This window comes from Lampetra planeri, chromosome 23 (genome assembly GCF_965212315.1).
Source record: "Lampetra planeri chromosome 23, kcLamPlan1.2.h2, whole genome shotgun sequence".
NCBI lineage: Eukaryota > Metazoa > Chordata > Hyperoartia > Petromyzontiformes > Petromyzontidae > Lampetra > Lampetra planeri.
In genome coordinates this window covers 10,966,867-10,985,239 of record NC_136129.1, presented here as the reverse complement: position 1 = coordinate 10,985,239, position 18,373 = coordinate 10,966,867, and the positions used below count along the sequence as shown (strand labels likewise).

At 55.3% G+C, this 18,373-nt stretch overlaps 1 protein-coding gene across 1 annotated transcript in view; it reads left to right on the top strand.

Annotated features, from left to right (window-relative positions):
• The window catches only part of SNX29 (sorting nexin 29), a 66,020-nt gene that overhangs the window by 22,274 nt on the left and 25,373 nt on the right, over positions 1-18,373 (top strand). The window contains exons 17-20 of the mRNA XM_078605278.1: positions 164-270; positions 11,629-11,745; positions 15,096-15,151; positions 15,953-16,040. Coding sequence (XP_078461404.1) covers positions 164-270; positions 11,629-11,745; positions 15,096-15,151; positions 15,953-16,040 — 368 coding nt within the window. The remainder of the gene's footprint in view (positions 1-163; positions 271-11,628; positions 11,746-15,095; positions 15,152-15,952; positions 16,041-18,373) is intronic.

Here is an 18,373-nt window from a genome sequence, read left to right as displayed (position 1 = left end):
GAAAGTCGGGAATCGAACCAAGGACCTTTTTGCTTTGAGCCACCCTGTTGCCCATTATAAGAAATATTGAGAGATTCCACCTGATTGAGCTTCAGTGACTCACTTCACCTCCCTCCCTCTCTCTGCGACACCCACTCCGACCATGGCCTGCTCCCTGCACTAGGAGCAGCCCTGCGGCTGGGGGAGGCAGACCCCTCGCCCCTGCCGGAGCCCCGCCCGCTGGTGGACACGGAGGAGCTGGCCAGCACCTACGAACGCAAGCTCATAGAGGTGAGAGGCCACGTCCGTCTGGCGAGAGTTGGCACAGAGTTGTTAAATGATCTGGTGGTTCCGGTGCCGCTGGTCACAAAAGCAAAGTTTGTGGGGAATAATCGCCATTTTCTATACTTTGGAGGCATAAGCAATTAGAAAATAACACTTACTACCCAGGAACAAAAATCGTGTTCCATATGCAATCAGACCATGTCCTGGCCGCTCCCCTATATACATATATATCTATACCTTGAGATACTCCTGCACCTCATCAGTATTCTTAGACTCTCAGTCATTGCATGCTGCATATCTCTCCATACTGTGTATGGCTGTCGTATTAGTATTATTTTTAGTGGTGCGGCGGTGTGAGTGTGCGTGTGTGCATACGGGCGCTGACGTATGTGGCCGTGCTCAGAACTGCCACTCGCTATTTCTGTTGGTCCCCGCGTGCCCACGCAAACGCGCCTAAGCCGTGGAAACTGCCGTCCCGCACAAAGGTGGGGGGGGGGGGAGTGGCGGCTTTACGCGCGATGTTGCTTGCAGGTCCGTTTATTTTAAATCTAATTAGCGTGCCGAGTGGGCCCGGCGATCGGCGAGCCCGCCTCGTCGCTGCATTGTGCAGCAGAAATGAACGTCGCGCTTATGCAGCCGAGCACGATTTACAGAGAGCGATGGGCAAATTACCCACGGTGCCCGCCCTGCGTGGTGCCGGCGTGGGCAGCGCACTTGGTGCCCGCAAATATTTGTGGCCCCTTGGCCGGCACGTGCCGTTTGTGGCTGTACTGCGGCTGTGCTGCAGCAGTGCTCGGACATACTGAATATGTTTTTGTATGATTAGCATCGTGTTCGTTTATCCAGGAAAGCCGAGCCAAGTTGCAAGACCCATATTTAGGTGGGTCTTGCCAACGTGTTTCTTGACAGTAGGTGCCGATGGTTGTTGTGCCTGATCCCAATTGAGTCACGTGCAGCTAATTTTCTAGCATTGGGACGTTTGGCCAATACCAGCTACATTGGGTGTTGTTGTTTTAGCTATGGGAGGAAACCAGACAACCTGGAGGAAACCCATGCGGATCAGGCAGAGAACATACAGTGGTGGGCAACCTGCAGCCTGTGGATCCTCCCATGGTGGCCTGGTCTCAGTGTCTTTAGCGTAATGCATGGAGTCATGATTCGTCACAAGCACGATTTCAAGCTTGTGGCCCACTGAGGTGAAGGAGGGCCACCTATGTGCCCCACTAACTCGGCTAGGTTGCCCAGCACTGCCGAATTTAGGAAGGAATCGAACCCTGTCCTTTCAGGAGTGAGTGTTAGCATTGCACAACCAACCTGCCCCACCCATGAGAAGAAATGTTGGATGATTCCACCTGGTTGAGTTGCAGTGACTCACCTTCCTCCCTCCCTGCGAGGCACCGGTGCTGCTCCTTAATGATTGTTGCACTTACACAGCCCTGCACAATTTACACAGAATGATGGCACGTTACCCACGGTGCCCGCCCTACTGGACGGCGGCCGGACAGCGACTTCACGCCCGTGAACATTTGCCGTGAATATTTAAAGCAGCATGGAGATGACGAGATGCATGCTTGGCTTCACGATGACAAACGTAAAGAGGAGCACGTGGATCAGAGAATACACGCTGGTTGATGACGTCACATAAGCTGTGCGGAGAAGTGAGTGGGGCTTGGGCACGGAGCGTCACCGCCAGCGGGGACAATGGCCGATAACGGAGCGGCAGCCAAAGAATGCAATGCTCCCAAGAGGTCATCCACCGCGGAGATGGAGCGATGAAATAATTTCACGTGTAGGTACTGGATGGATGATTGCATCTTGAGATCCAGAGAGATGGTGAGTGACGTGGGGAGGCATTCCTCCTGCAGTGGATTGATCATTGCTGATGATAATGATTTGAATCATCACCTCTAGGGTACTGGGTTGTTTGCAAGATACTCCAGTGAGCGCCGACATGTGGCCACATCCTGGGCTTCTGTGATGCCGTTGTGGAGGGTGGCGCAGTGGTAGAACGGTTCGATTACTGAGTCGTATGCCTTTCTTTTGCGGGGATCGAAACTAGCCTTCTTGCTGAGATGCGGGCATTATCACCACACTACCATCCTGTACACGCCACATTCAGCCATTCCCTACCCGACAGCTGCATTGGTGAGGAATATCACCATGGAAACCCTCGGGTTGGGCCCACAATGCATCTGTGGATGTAGTGAAGCAGCAGGGTGGGGGTGATGGAAAGGTATTGATGCAGGGTTGTGAAGTGAGTCATTGTTTATATATAAATCTTCATTAGAAACACAACACACATTTCCATTACCTCTCGACATTAATAAATATGTTGTGGCTGCGCAGCGCTAGCGAGGGTGATACTTTGGCTTTGCCGAGTGCCATCGGTGAATTCCCTCGGGGGCAATCTTCCCAAGACAGGCGGATGTGTGTGTGAGTGCGCGCGAGTCGCCGATCCCCGCTGCACACATTCACATGTACACATCACACACACGCGCGCACACTCACACAGTAAGACGTTGACATCAAAGGGAAATTGCCCAAAAAACCTGCGGCTGTGGCCTCGTTGAGTGCACTCCGCGCTTCATGAGACACACATTTTTTTCTTCTGGCGTGAATTGATATTCACGAAGTGGTCTCGCAATGATTCTCCCACCACCGGATGATCAAAGTGGACTCCGATTGTCCGGCCACAACGAAGTGCACTCACTCAGCCCCGCAGCTGTCAAACTCTTTGCAGCAGGTGGAGGCAGCCGGATAAAATGATTTAAATTAGGACGATTAAGCGACGGGCATCGCAGCGTTTCTCCAAATGCACGGGGTGAATGCCAGAGCAGGATGCTCGACACTCTACGCTGCACATGTATACGTACACACACACTCTACACACGATACACTACATTTACACGATGCACTCTGACCTGGATGCTATTTTGACTTAATGGCGGTTGTCCCGATGATGCTCGACGCAGCCTCAAGCGAATGTTTGCCGTATTCCGTAGTCTATTTAGTCGTGCTCGTGACTCGCACGACGAGGGTTAACCTGGCCACGCTCTGCATGGATACCCTGGTTGTGAGGATTGCTCCGCAACTCAGCGCAGGGCGAGCCGAAACAATAGCAATTGGCGTGCCGTTAAAATGGTCGTAACAGGTGACAGTTGAATTTGTTTGGCTATGTCGAGTGATGGAGGGTCTCGTGACAAATTTCGTCCAAATTATTACATGGCCACAAGAAAAATATAACGTGTTTCTTGTGCAGTTGAGTGTTTCAGTCATCATCATCATCATCTTCTGCCACGATCTGTGCACTGCTGACAAAAGGTCTCCTCACGTCAACGCCATCCCCCATACGAGCGCACACACGGGGGGGGGGTGGTGGTGAGAGCGAGGGCAGGGCGCTCCCCATCGCACCGTTGCTCAGTCCGCGAGGCGTTTAACATTCGTCTGCAGTTTGTTTAACGGTGACTGCATCGAGCGCCCCCCCGAGTTCTTCTATGGCCCCCCTTTAACGAAGGTCATACGAGCGGGTTGTACGGACTTGCAGATCTGTAAATCGTCCATAATTACCGGTATAATAAACCCCGCAGGAGTGGGGCGGGCGGAGAGCCGGCGAGTCTCTCGGCCACGTTATGCGCCGATGGTTTTTGCCGGAAATGAATCCTGAATTGGGTGTAATGAGCCGCGCAATTAATTCATTATTTATCTTGTCGAACGCTCACCACCACCCCCCCCTTAGCTGTCAGTGTCTTCTCTTCCTCCGCGCGTGCAAAGCTGAGTGGGCTGCTTGTCTCCTCGCCCCCGATGGTAATCCTGCGGGGAGGAGAGCGGTGATTTTGTCGAGAGCACAGCGTAGGGCGCCATTGCTATTTCGAGACGTGTTTTGTTTTTAAACACAGCTGCCGACTGAGCACAGGGCCCCAAAAAGCCGTAGCCATCAAGCAGCCGGCAGCGAACAGCACTATCACAGTTTGAGCGAAGCGTGGTCACGCATTGACGTTGAATCCGGTGGTGAGAGGTCCTCGGCCACTGGTGGAGGTGGTGAGGAGGAGGAGTGGGGGGTGGCGGTGGGGAGGGAGGAGGAATGGGCGAGGAATCATCGTCTTCCATTGCCTCGTCTGGCGGGGTTCATTAAGCGTCGCGGGCGAGGAGGCAATGGAATTAAATTACTCATCCACGCACGCATGTTCATAAAGAAACGCATGCGTGTGAATGAGCGGGCATGCGAGGTGCAGTAATTCAGCCTTCTTCCTCATCCCGCCGCCGACATGATGACAGCGTGGCCTTTCCGAGGAAAAAGGGAAATTACATTTTCTGCAGATTACGCGCGAGAGAGTGCAGGTCGGTGCTCGGCTCATTGATGAGCATTAAGTTTGGCGTGTGGCTTCGAAAAAAATTCGGCCATCAGCTGTCTCGCCCCAACCCGTCCTCGTGCAGCCGCTTGCTCTCTAGCTTGCTCGCTCGCTCTCTCTCTCGCTGGAGGGTCTAAGACTGCTGCTGGTAGTGAGCGCCGCAGGTGGGGATGGTGGAAGAGAGAGAGGAATGTTCCCTGCTTGCTTGCGGAGGTTCACTGTTCAAATCTGGCAGGCTGCCCCGGTTATTATTCCGGGTGTATTAACCAAAAAACCACGCGAAGCCCACTTTACAGTGGAGGTTAGAGATCCCGTGACGTAGGGCTCTGTTTGCTGGCGTCTGGGTCCAAATTTGAATTCTAGAATTAGCCCGCACGAATGCTATGCAAGTTTCTTATCGCGTATGAAACGCGCTGAGGTGCCCTGGCATAAGCGGGGGGGGGGGGGGGGCGCATCACAAGCAAATCGTTATCACCCCAACAACAACTGACACCTCCAAATCAACTGGGTAACGTGGCCGAGGGGGCGGCCCAGGTAAAACAAATATACAGCGGATGCTCCTCTTTCGGCTTCCGTGGGCCTCCTCAGCAGCGACGATGAGTTGCTTGTCTACCGATCTCGCCACTTCTCTCCTTGCAATCCCCTCTGTTCTACATCTCCGTTGACCAGTCCAGCGGAGAGATGCATGTAGGTTAGGCCCCCGTACCTATGTTTGTTTGTGTCGCTTCGTATTTGCGATTGCATCTTGGGGTCGTGCATGTCACCGAACTGCTGACCCTCGACGAGTGAGGAGTGTCATGTACTTGAACCCGGCGTGCCGTTTAAACAGACGTTCCGTTAATATTTTGCTGCAAGCAGGGTCAATCGGCAGCCCAGATAATCCACGCGCGGGTGATCGAGGGTTAACTGTACCGTGTGAAGTGCGCATTGATATGTACAGACGGTACAGAAGCGTCCACGGTGCATTGCCTACAGAGAACAAAGTGTTGATGAATTTGGGACAGGAAGAGCGGCAGTCGTTTGTACACTTTTATTTTATCCAAGAAAATCTTTCACTTGCGCACTCCCTGGAGATGGAACATCTTGTTTGCAGCGGTGCACATAGGAGAAAGCATTCTGGGAAATTCCCCTCTTTTGCCGTGAGGCTTATCTCCATAGCGGTTGATGTTTCCCTCTGTATTTCTGGGCGGCGGGAACCGTCGTGCCCTCGCAGTAAGAAGTGGCTGGGTTTGATTCCCTACTCGGCCACCTTTCTGCGAGCAGTGTGTATGTGCTGCCCAATTGGGCTCACGCACAGCAGCAACATCGCCCTTTGCTGTGAAAGCGAGACACTGCCGATGGAGAGTCGCCAGGCAAGCTCAGTAATAACAAGAATATGTTTCGCATGCAACGTGCAATTTCGAGGATGCTCCTTGCTCTTTTCCTGCGCCGCAGCCAGGGGCTCGTTTCTTCGGCGAAGGCATCGGGCAATAACGCGCGGGCCGTGTAATGGGCCACACGGCGGAAATGTCACGCGGGCGCGAGGGCGCGGGGGCGCGGGGGGCCACAGCGACCTCTGCGCACATCGCCCCTCCCTGCTTTCCCCGCGCGACCCCGGCAACCCCGGAAACCCAGCGCTTTATCTGGCAGCGGAACACCTGTCACAACACGTGCTCTCGGCTGGCCCGGCGCAAGCGGCGTATCGATTAGGAGGGAGAGAGCGAGGGGGGGGAATGGGAGGGGGCCAAAGAGAGGAAAAGAGCAGCGTCGAGAGACAAAGCTAGAGAGAAAGAGACGAAGAGGGGAGCATGAGGAGGGTGCAAGGGAGTGCGGAGAGTGAACAGAGGTGGATCTATACATTTCCAGGGGGATGGCAGTCCAAAAATGTTGAGCTTTCAAATAGGGTCCCTTACCGCTGGAAGGGAAGGGAATGAGTGGGAGGAAGATGGAACAGATACGTTTAAGGATTGTGGGAGGGGTGGAGGGAAGGAGGGAGAGGAGGGCTTGGAGCTGGGAGCGATGACGACGACCTAGAGATGCCTGCCGGGCCTCATGGGGGCCGGCCAATTCAGAGCCGCCTCCCACACGTGGCCGCCACCTTTGCGGCGGCAGCTATCACCGAAGGATCAACCCGGCCTGAGCCCCTCGCGGGATTCCCGGGGTTTTATTAAATTTCCGCCGCTGTCATTATTCTGGTTGCATTCGTCCTTTGGATCACGCGTGCACGCGGGTAATGATCGGGCCGAATTCCTGTCGCAAGACCCTGCACCACCTGACACAGCCAAACTAAATCCAGGAAATCATTCTGGATTTTTGCAGCCAATGTTGCGATTCATATTCGATTGTTGAGTTAGGCCACATAATCATCTTGTCAAATCTGTGTCGTGGGATCCTCCTAAAATCCGGGACCTCTAAATGGGTCTTATACTGATTCCCTAGATCTTGTCCTAAAGATCCCTGGTGCAGTTTCAAGCGAAATATCGTTTATCAAATAATTACTGCTAAGTTCGGTTGTGAGGATTGGTTCTGTAACTCACCGGAGAGCGAGCCGAAAAGATCACAATAATAATAATAACAAACGGTGCGTCGTTAAATGCTCGTGCACAGGATGATTTAATTGGTTTGGCTGTCAGTTGGCCAGGTTATTACGTGGCCTAACCCAGAAATCAATTGTGAATCATCACGTTGGCTGCGATAACACCGATGCATTAGGATGGCAGGTGTGATGAAGAGGAGGAGGAGGATGATGATGATGACGAGGACGAGGCAGACCTCTGAATGGCAGTTGCGGGGCACGGCAAGCAGCCGTGCAGCCATGGGAGGTGCAGTAAGACAGACGTCGTTTAAACGTCGGAGTGAGGCACGCGAGGGAAAGGGCCCGGCGCTTCCTCGACGCTCCTCCCTCCGCGCTGCGAACACGGCTGCTCACGCCCCACGTATAAAGCACAGCGCTCGATTGTGACGGCGCACACAAAGGTGTCTTTCTTCCTTTCTTTCATCGGGGGAGAATAATGGCCTCCCAGGGGCACGGGTCGGGGAGATACCACGTCGGCGCCGTTGGCGCGCGCGGTTGTGTGTGTTTGTGTGCGGCGGTAGAGGGGTGCGATTGTGCATGCACGGTGCGCCTCGGGGCGTGAGGTACGCACCTTGTCTCACTTCCAGGGTCTTCCTGAAGATGCTTGATGGAGGAGTCAAACGTCGTGCATTTAATTGCTGCTGAAATTTGGTTATGAGAGTTGTTCTTCAATTGACCAGTGAGTGACTGAAACGATAATATTGCCCAGAATATTGAAATATCTCAAGACCAATGCATGAATAAAAAAGTAAAAAAAAACTGCACTCATATGTCCAGATCGTAAGAGTAAGCTGATATTGACAATAACGACAACTTCATTCCCACTGTAGATAAAATTCATATAAAAGGCAGTAATAATAATTATATAATGTAGGTAACATCCAATCAGGCTACAGGAGAAGCCAATGAATAACAATGGATGTTCAAGCCAGATGTAAATCTGCTGCCAGTCACCATTCCTGATGTGGGCAGGGACAGGAGCCTTCCATCGCCTTGCTGCTTAGCAACAGAATGTGCGGTCACCTCTTTTGGATTGGATAACTGCTTTTACGCGCACGACAATTCAATTTGAATGGCCATGTCGGGTGGTGGAGGGTCTTGACAACCTTACTCGAAAATCAACGATGGCTCGTAATAATGGCCGCGAATACCTACATTGTGTTAAATCTCTATGTGTGTTTGTGTCTTTGTCACCGTGTGTATGCATGTGTGTGAGTTTGATGTTGGGAAGCAGCAATGTTGCAGTGACCCGAGTTTGATTCCTGCTCACGACCAGCATCACTAGATGAAAATCTGTACCTCCCGTAGGTCCTACTCAGCCCTTAAATGAGTACCTGGTGCAGTGTGTAAATATCAACACTGGGGAGACAAAGGCAGCAGGGCATGGTCCCGGCCATACCACCCACTCATGCACTGTGCTGGCCTTCGTAGATGCTCGCTTGTCCCAACAGTCTGTTGAGGCCGTTTGGCCTGTGCGCAGGAACTGCGTTGAAACAATGTATACACACCACACTGCGTGTTTATACAGCATGTGTAAACGCGATGGGATTTCAAGTCTCTGCATATATCGGTACGTTGCATCTGTGCGCACAAGTTGCTGTCGCGCCTGTGAAACCAGGCCCGGGTGTGCAAAGCTGTGAGTTGGGGAGCCTCTCAGGTGCGCGTGTGTGTGCTCGCACGTAAGTCTGCATGCGTGTGTCTGTGTATACATTCGTATATGCATGAGGGTTGCAGACAAGTCAAGACGTCTTCTATAACCTCCTGTCCCAGGTGCTAGCTAAAGTGGCCCCTCAGGATCGAGTAATCCTGTTAGGTGACTTTAATGCCCGAGTGGGTCATGACACAGACACCTGGGTTGGAGCGATCGGAAAGCATGGGCCAGATCAGCTCAATAATAACGGAAGCAGGCTACTAGACTTCTGTGTAGCCCATGGGCTTGTAATTACGAACACGCTGTTCAAGGCATCGGCGCATCCACACATTATGGATGTATGCCGGATCCAAGCAAGAACATCTGCTGGACTATATAATTATGGACCAGTGGATGTGGGCCCATGTCCTTGACACCAGGACCTCCTGTGGAGCTGATCTGCCCACGGACCATCGACTTGTCATCTTTGTGATGCGCCTGCCATTCTTCCACTCCGGCTTGGTCTCAGCTAGCTGAGGATAGTTGCAAGCAGGTATTTAAACATCGCTTGCACCTGTGGTTAGCATCGTGCCCCCGTTTCCTTCTGATGCTGAGGGGAAATGGGTGAGGTTCAGGACTGTGGCTCATGCACCTGCAACAGCTGCATTGGGGATGCAGTCCAGACCTCCCTAGAGACCCTGGCTGAAGGAGGAAGTCTTCCGGCAGATTGAGAGAAAATTGGAGGCCCACTCCAGTCATCTACATTTCCAACATCGGAGAATGAGGAGGCTTACCGCAGCCCTCACTCGAAGATTTGGAGAGCTGTGCGGCGCTGCAAGAATGAGTGGTGGGGGTGGGTTGCTGAGGGGATGGAATCTGCCTAACTAGCCCGCAATCACAAATAACTTTTTAATTCCATTAAAAAAGTAACTTGCAGCGTCTCACCTATCAACATCCTTCAGGAAAAGAACGGAAATCCGATCTCCAACCCCCAGGAACAGGTCTGCAGGTTTGCAGAGCATTTTTGTGAGGTCTTGGGGGAGGGGAATTCCCTCAGCCCAGACAACATCATGGGGCAAGGTGGGGACGACCCTGCTAGGGCTGCAGTGCCTCAAATATTGGCAGAAATAATCACCCCTTCTGAATGGTTGGCTGAGGTACCATCTGTGGGGGAAGTGTGAGGGGCGAGCCAAAGTCTGAGACCAGGAAAAGAGTGTGACACTAAGAGGTGGGGTCTTACCATCAGCCCCATCAACACTAAGCACCTGCCTGGGTATTTTGTGCCACCAAACACTCAGCTCCATATTGGTGATGGAGCAGTTGTGGAGAGAGTGGAGAGTTTCCCATACCTGGGCAGTGTTCTGATGACCAGCTCCGGTTTGACAGCAGAGGTCTCGCTCCGAATGAGTCGGGTGACATTAGCTTTTTATTGGCTGCACAATGCCGTGTGGAAGCTCCCTGGTCTGTCGCTCCGTACGGAGCTTCAGGTCATCTCGGCCATCGTCATGCCCTCCCTTCTCTATGCTTGTGAAACGTGGACCCCTCTAATGGAACATCTGCGCCAGTTAGAAACGTTCAGGCTGGCATGCCTATGATCCTTCCTGGGTTTAACCAGGCTGGATTGTGTGAGGAGCTCACAGGTCCTTGAAAGATGTGGACACATTCCCATCAGTGAACTCCTCCGGCAGGCAAGGCTGCACTGGATGGGTCTCGTAGCCCGCATGCCCAGCCACTGCATGCCCAGCCACCGCATGCCCAGCCACCGCATGCCCAGCCACCGCATGCCCAGCCACCGCATGCCCAGCCACCGCATGCCCAGCCACCGCATGCCCAGCCACCGCATGCCCAGCCACCGCATGCCCAGCCACCGCATGCCCAGCCACCGCATGCCCAGCCACCGCATGCCCAGCCACCGCATGCCCAGCCACCGCATGCCCAGCCACCGCATGCCCAGCCACCGCATGCCCAGCCACCGCATGCCCAGCCACCGCATGCCCAGCCACCGCATGCCCAGCCACCGCATGCCCAGCCACTGCATGCCCAGCCACTGCATGCCCAAGCAGCTTCTGTTTGGCCACATGGGCTGGAGAGGAAATGGACTGAAGCGGTACGGGAGGACGTGGAGCTGAGTGGACTTGCCGATGGCTGGTTCCAGCGGTGTCAAGATCGGCCTCATTGGAGGAGGCTCGGGAAGGATGCTTGCTACTGGGCAGTTGGAGGCAGTCACCCTCCACACCCTCCAGTAACAACAGAGGGCAGAGGAGTGACGCTCACAACAATGAGTGGAGCGGCGGGTGGCAAAAATACAGCAAGTTGGCACAGTAGGGGGTACAGCTGGTGCATCTACCGATCATCTCAGTCAGCCAACCCATAGCACGTGTTGGATCTGTCCCAATACCTGCTGTCAGTGAGCCTTCGACACTTCACGTGGCCTCAAAGGGCACCCGGCCTGGCACAGGCGCCGTGGTGGCGTCACCCACCGTCCGTTAGTGGCGATTGGCAGGTATGGGTATTGGTGTGCATGTGCGTGCGTGTGTGCGTGTGTATGCATTCATGTATATGTATGTGTGCATGTGTGTGCAGTGACAATTATCTGACCTGGTCCTAAGCCTCCCCTAGGTCGGCTCAGCCTCAAATGAGTGCCTTGTGTGGTGTGTCAATATCGCCACTGGGGAGACAGGCGGAAGGGCATGGTGTTGGCCACCTACCTCACCATGTGCTGTGCCGGCCTTCATAGGTGCTCGCTAACAATACTTGCCCCTGCAGTCTGTTAAGGCTATACGGGATATCTTTATTTTTGCCTTGTGTGTGTGCATATTCCCACTTGTCAGGTGGCAGAGATGCATGGGGAGCTGATGGAGTTTAACGAGCGTCTGCACCGCAGCCTCATGGGGAAGGACGCGCTCATCCGCCAGATGAGGCAGGAGCTGGTGGAGCTGCGTGGGCCCGTGGGTGTAACACCACACGACTCACACTCACGGCACAGAGTGTCACACCGCTCCTAGCCTCACACTCCCCGTACGGAGCATCACACCGCTCCTAGCCTCACACTCCCCGCTCCTAGCCTCACACCGCTCCTAGCCTCACACTCACAGCACGGAGTGTCACACCGCTCCTAGTCTCACACTCCCCGCACGGAGTGTCACACCGCTCCTAGCCTCACACTCCCCGCACGGAGCGTCACACCGCTCCTAGCCTCACACTACCCGCACGGAGCGTCACACCGCTCCTAGCCTCACACTCCCCGCACGGAGCGTCACACCGCTCCTAGCCTCACACTCCCCGCACGGAGCGTCACACCGCTCCTAGCCTCACACTCCCCGCACGGAGCGTCACACCGCTCCTAGCCTCACACTCCCCGCACGGAGCGTCACACCGCTCCTAGCCTCACACTCCCCGCACGGAGCGTCACACCGCTCCTAGCCTCACACTCCCCGCACGGAGCGTCACACCGCTCCTAGCCTCACACTCCCCGCACGGAGCGTCACACCGCTCCTAGCCTCACACTCCCCGCACGGAGCGTCACACCGCTCCTAGCCTCACACTCCCCGCACGGAGCGTCACACCGCTCCTAGCCTCACACTCCCCGCACGGAGCGTCACACCGCTCCTAGCCTCACACTCCCCGCACGGAGCGTCACACCGCTCCTAGCCTCACGCTCCCCGCACGGAGCGTCACACCGCTCCTAGCCTCACGCTCCCCGCACGGAGCGTCACACCGCTCCTAGCCTCACGCTCCCCGCACGGAGCGTCACACCGCTCCTAGCCTCACACTCCCCGCACGGAGCGTCACACCGCTCCTAGCCTCACACTCCCCGCACGGAGCGTCACACCGCTCCTAGCCTCACACTCCCCGCACGGAGCGTCACACCGCTCCTAGCCTCACACTCCCCGCACGGAGCGTCACACCGCTCCTAGCCTCACACTCCCCGCACGGAGCGTCACACCGCTCCTAGCCTCACACTCCCCGCACGGAGCGTCACACCGCTCCTAGCCTCACACTCCCCGCACGGAGCGTCACACCGCTCCTAGCCTCACGCTCCCCGCACGGAGCGTCACACCGCTCCTAGCCTCACGCTCCCCGCACGGAGCGTCACACCGCTCCTAGCCTCACACTCCCCGCACGGAGCGTCACACCGCTCCTAGCCTCACACTCCCCGCACGGAGCGTCACACCGCTCCTAGCCTCACACTCCCCGCACGGAGCGTCACACCGCTCCTAGCCTCACACTCCCCGCACGGAGCGTCACACCGCTCCTAGCCTCACACTCCCCGCACGGAGCGTCACACCGCTCCTAGCCTCACACTCCCCGCACGGAGCGTCACACCGCTCCTAGCCTCACACTCCCCACACGGAGCGTCACACCGCTCCTAGCCTCACACTCCCCGCACGGAGCGTCACACCGCTCCTAGCCTCACACTCCCCGCACGGAGCGTCACACCGCTCCTAGCCTCACACTCCCCGCACGGAGCGTCACACCGCTCCTAGCCTCACACTCCCCGCACGGAGCGTCACACCGCTCCTAGCCTCACACTCCCCGCACGGAGCGTCACACCGCTCCGTGCGCCCATGGCGTGGGGAAGCCCACGTCCAGCACCTGTGGGGGCATGGTAGGGTCACCACCTGTGGGGGCATGGTAGGGTCACCACCTGTGGGGGCATGGTAGGGTCACCACCTGTGGGGGCATGGTAGGGTCACCACCTGTGGGGGCATGGTAGGGTCACCACCTGTGGGGGCATGGTAGGGTCACCACCTGTGGGGGCATGGTAGGGTCACCACCTGTGGGGGCATGGTAGGGTCACACCTGCGGGGGCATGGTAGGGTCACCACCTGTGGGGGCATGGTAGGGTCACCACCTGTGGGGGCATGGTAGGGTCACCACCTGTGGGGGCATGGTAGGGTCACCACCTGTGGGGGCATGGTAGGGTCACCACCTGTGGGGGCATGGTAGGGTCACCACCTGTGGGGGCATCTGCAGCTGCCGTGTTTTAGTGCCAGGGATTGATATTTACAGTGGATCCGGTGCTGGTGACTGCATTGAACTTTATCGCAGTGACCCGCATAGCGGCGTTGATGTAGACCTAGGCCGACTGAGCCACGTGTCCGGGCTTGATCCTCGGTGGAAAAGGTGGCGACCCCACAGCATGCGCTAGCCGCGTGTGCCGTACACGCATCCGGCGCCGTGTCCACGCTGTTGGGTTGGCGGCAGCAAGGGGACTGGCGGCAGCACCACCGTTGCCGCCCGAGGCGAATTGCCCGGAATACGTCCTCGCTTCCGCTCGCCTATCCAGCTAAACATCACGCTAGGTTTGCAGGAATAGTGCGCGCCGCCCGACCGCAAGATTAGCATTCCGCAAGGCGCCTCGCCGCATTTATTTTTGTTCTCTGCCGGTGGATTAACCCTTGACAGGCGCCGGCCATGGCGCTGCTTGTTTACTGTTAGCCACGCGTTTGTGCGACTTCGGGCGGGCGGGCGTTTGCATGTGAAGGCCATGAACGAAAGACCTCGTTGATCCCAACTCTTAAGTGGGAAATCAGCGCCGAGGACGGAGAGTACGTGCGAAGGGCTAGGAGAGCTCCAGCAACACAACACAATAATTAATCAGCTTGTTTCCCTGGGAAAGCCTCACCGAGTCTCAAGTCTCTTTTTCAAGAAGGTCCTGCCATTTTTCAGCATTGGGATGATTGTTAGGGAGGAAAGCGGAGAATCTGGAGGAAACCCATGCAGAACGAGGGGAGAACATACAACCTCCACCCGAGTCAGGAATGGAATCCAGGCACTTGTTTCTGTGAGACACCGGTACCCGCCTCCCTGGTAATTGAAGAAAAGTGCCTCTCGCGAGAGTGTAAGAAGAGGCACGTGAGGAGGCGTGGGCGGTGTGAGCGGGGAGGGAAGGGTGGCGCAGAGGGTGGACATGCAAGGTCCTCTGACGAGGTTCGTGCGGGATCAGGCGGCTCCGCTCCGAGCCCGGCTTCCGCCTGAAGGTGCCGTGTGCCTCTCTCGGCTCCTGGAGTTTGATGCTGTCCATCCTGGGTGATGCGTTGGGATGGTTGACTCAGCCCATCATCCTTCCGGGTGAATAAAATTGCTACCACTTTGTAGAGAAGTAAAGAGTGCTTTTCCTATGGAGAGACTCTTCCCTGCCATAAGAATGTGGAATTTCCATCACGGATTCTGCTGGGCTGTAAACAGTAGACGTGCGCAGATGGCTCGATTCTCATTTGTGCAGAAAGTTGCCCTGGCGTGCCGGGTTTGGTTTGTGATTTGCGTGGCAATTGGTGTCTGTGTCTTCTCACAGCTTCCCGGTGACCTCAGCCAGTCATCCGAAGACCCCAGCCTCTCGGACTTTGACAGGTGTGCACAGAAAGGAATTACGGCCCACCTGGTCAACAAACACTGCATGATGTCCCTATACACCTCACTAGTGTGCGTGCGTGCGTGCGTGTCGGGTATGCGTGCGTGCGTGCGTGCGTGCGTGTCGGGTATGCGTGCGTGCGTGCGTGCGTGTCGGGTATGCGTGCGTGCGTGCGTGCGTGTCGGGTATGCGTGCGTGCGTGCGTGCGTGTCGGGCATGCGGCCTCTCACAGAGCCGTGCAGAGCGGTGAGTGCCCCGTGCTACAAACCCCACAACGCGAGTTCGATTCCCAGCCGAACATCTGTGACGTGAATCTGAACTCGTCTTGAGCCTCCCCTAGGTGGACCCAGCCTTAAATGTGTACCTGGTGCAGCGTGTTAACATCGGTTATGGAGAGCAGTGCTGGCCACATTGCCTCTTCGTGCGCCGTGCCGGCCTTCATGGGTGCTCGCGAATAGCACGTGGCCAAACAGTCGACATAGACCTTATGTCTCGGGGTCAGCATGCCCCCCAATGGGTCAGCCTGCACGGGTTTAGCAGTTTGAACCCCCCGGAGGTCACCCATGCTGCAGGTGCTTCCTGTGCGCATGGTGCCGGATTTCTCCTCTGTGTTAGACACCTGGGGACGCTGTTTTCAACACAGTGGGGACACTGTGTCCAAGCACCACGGCCCAAACAATTACAAGCCTCAATCACATCCACCCCTTCATTCCTGTCCTGTGTAGTACCATGTTGGGGGTTCAGGGTTAGGCCTGAGCCGTCATTCTCCAGGCCGCCATTAAAATTCACGACCTTTGCAGTGCGACCAACTACCGCGCTCTGGTCAACGTCTGGATCCCTTCGGTGTTTCTACGCAAAAAGGCGACAGACACACACCACGTGTACCAGGCAAGTGACACACGCAACAACAACAATAGCAGCCACTGGTGACATCACCACAACACACACATGCACGCCACGTGTACCAGGCAAGTGACACACACAACAACAACAGCCACTAGTGACATCACAACAACACACACATGCACGCCACGTGTACCAGGCAAGTAGCAGACACCACAACAACAACAACAGCCGCCATTTGCCACTAAGTGGCGGTGACGTCACCACCACAGCACACACACACCACGGAAACCATGGCAAGTGGTTCACACCACACCCCACACACACCGTGGACGTACGCACATACTGCGTACAGACAGAGCAGTGGAAAGAGAAGTGTTGTGACCTGCAGTGTTGTGGGTGGGTGAGTGGATGAATGAAGGGGTGAGTGGATAAGTGTGAGTGTATGTCGGGTGTGTATGTTCTCTCCCTGCTCTGCATGGGCTTAATCTGCATTCTCCAGTTTCCGACCATAGATACAATAACCATGCAATGTAAAGCTTTCATGACTGCAGGGATCCATCTTCTTGGTTCTTTCGGTAAAGTCACGTAGAAGGGAAGTAATAAAATAATAAAAATAAAACATAATAAAATAATTCTCACGACGTTTCGGCCACAACGCCTGGGGCGTGTCATTCAGACGCTGTCTTCTCGACAGACCTGTTTCTTCACCTGAGGACGGCTGCTTGCGTTGTGGCCGAAACGTCGTGAGAATTATTTTATTATGTTTTATTTTTATTATTTTATTACTTCCCTTTTACGTGACTTTACCGAAAGAACCAAGAAGATGTAACCGATATTGGCTAAAAACATCCAATGTAAAAAAAATTACCTGCAAATTACTCAGTTGGGATCACACACAGCAGCAGCAGCATCGCCCCCTACTGAGACAAACTTGGCAGGACCCTCCTGACCAAGAGTCTTGAGGCTCGGCTCGGCTTTGCCGGGTGAACGAGCGCGGTGGTAATAACAAGAGGTGTAGAGAGTGGGCAGCAGGAGGCCACCTATTTTGGTTTCAATACGATTGATTATATACTGCTTTCATCCAAAGGAGGGTAAACACCCCGGAACTAAATTTGACTCGGAACTCGGCTGCAAATTTTGACTGTGATTGGATTTGACGTAAATAGTGGTTTGATTGGCATCAGAGGCAAACTGGAAATAGAAAGAGATCCAAATATAATCGCCTGATTTTTTAATAAAAAATAATGAGAGTGACGACTCTAATCACTCGACCCCAACGTGATGAATCTGGCTGTGCAGGGTTATTATCCCGAGGTTCATGTCGACCCCCCCCCACTCCTCCGCACGCCCCCCACTCTCCCCCCACGTTAATTTTAGCTTTGCCTGCTCAGCGCGGTCGCCATTTGAAATACATTTTGTTTATCTATTATTAAGACGTCTGAATCTGTTGGATTTGTATAGCAGTCGGCCGGAGATATTGTTAACCCTGTACCGGACGCTCATGCCTGTGCATCTTAAAGTGGCCCACACTGTGTGCTGATTCAACTCGGTGTGGGCATGTCATCATAGCACGGTGTGTCATCTTCATGCCATCATCGTCACAGTGAGACCCTTGACACCATCATCGTTGTGAAACCATAATGTCTGGGATGTCTGTGCGTGAGTCTGTGAGTGAGCATGAACCCTGAACCGGGATGATGGTTTCATGCGAACCATTTCCTCGTCCCTGCTCGGCACCAGCTGCTGTAAATTCCGCTCCCTCGCGATGGCGACGAGAGTCTGCCAATCCCCCCCCCGCCACGCAGACGACCAATGAGATTGCGCCGTCTCATTGTGAATCCAACGACAGGCACGTTTGTTAGACCCTGTGCAAGGCCACACGGCTCGCTCGAAGGCACCGACCACGTCCGTTCACCACGGATCCTTTCTCGCGCCGTCGTTCGGCGTTGCGTCACAAATTATCCAGCACCAAGGAGGGGGGGCGAGGGTGGGGGGGCGAGGGTGGGGGGGTGGTGTGCGGGAGGTGATTGGGTGTCGCACCAGGGAGAGGGCAGAGGGCACGACCGCACAGGGCGGCGCAGTGCCATGCGGTAGCACGGTCACCGTCGCCACGCGCCCCGTGTGAGCCACGGACGGCCCCACACTCGGCGGCCGTGATAGTGCACGTCGTGTGTGTGTGTGTTGGTGCGTGTGATGATGGACGCTATTTTATGGAGGTCTGGTGATGGTGTGAGCTGCCACGAGTCCGTATCGCCGTGTGAGTGTGCGCGAGCCCCCTTCTGCATCTCCTGATGGGGGGTGGGGGGGGCTACGGCAATCTGTCTCCCAGTGACTCCGCTGGGATGGGTTTGGCGTTTGAGCAATTGGAGGCTGCT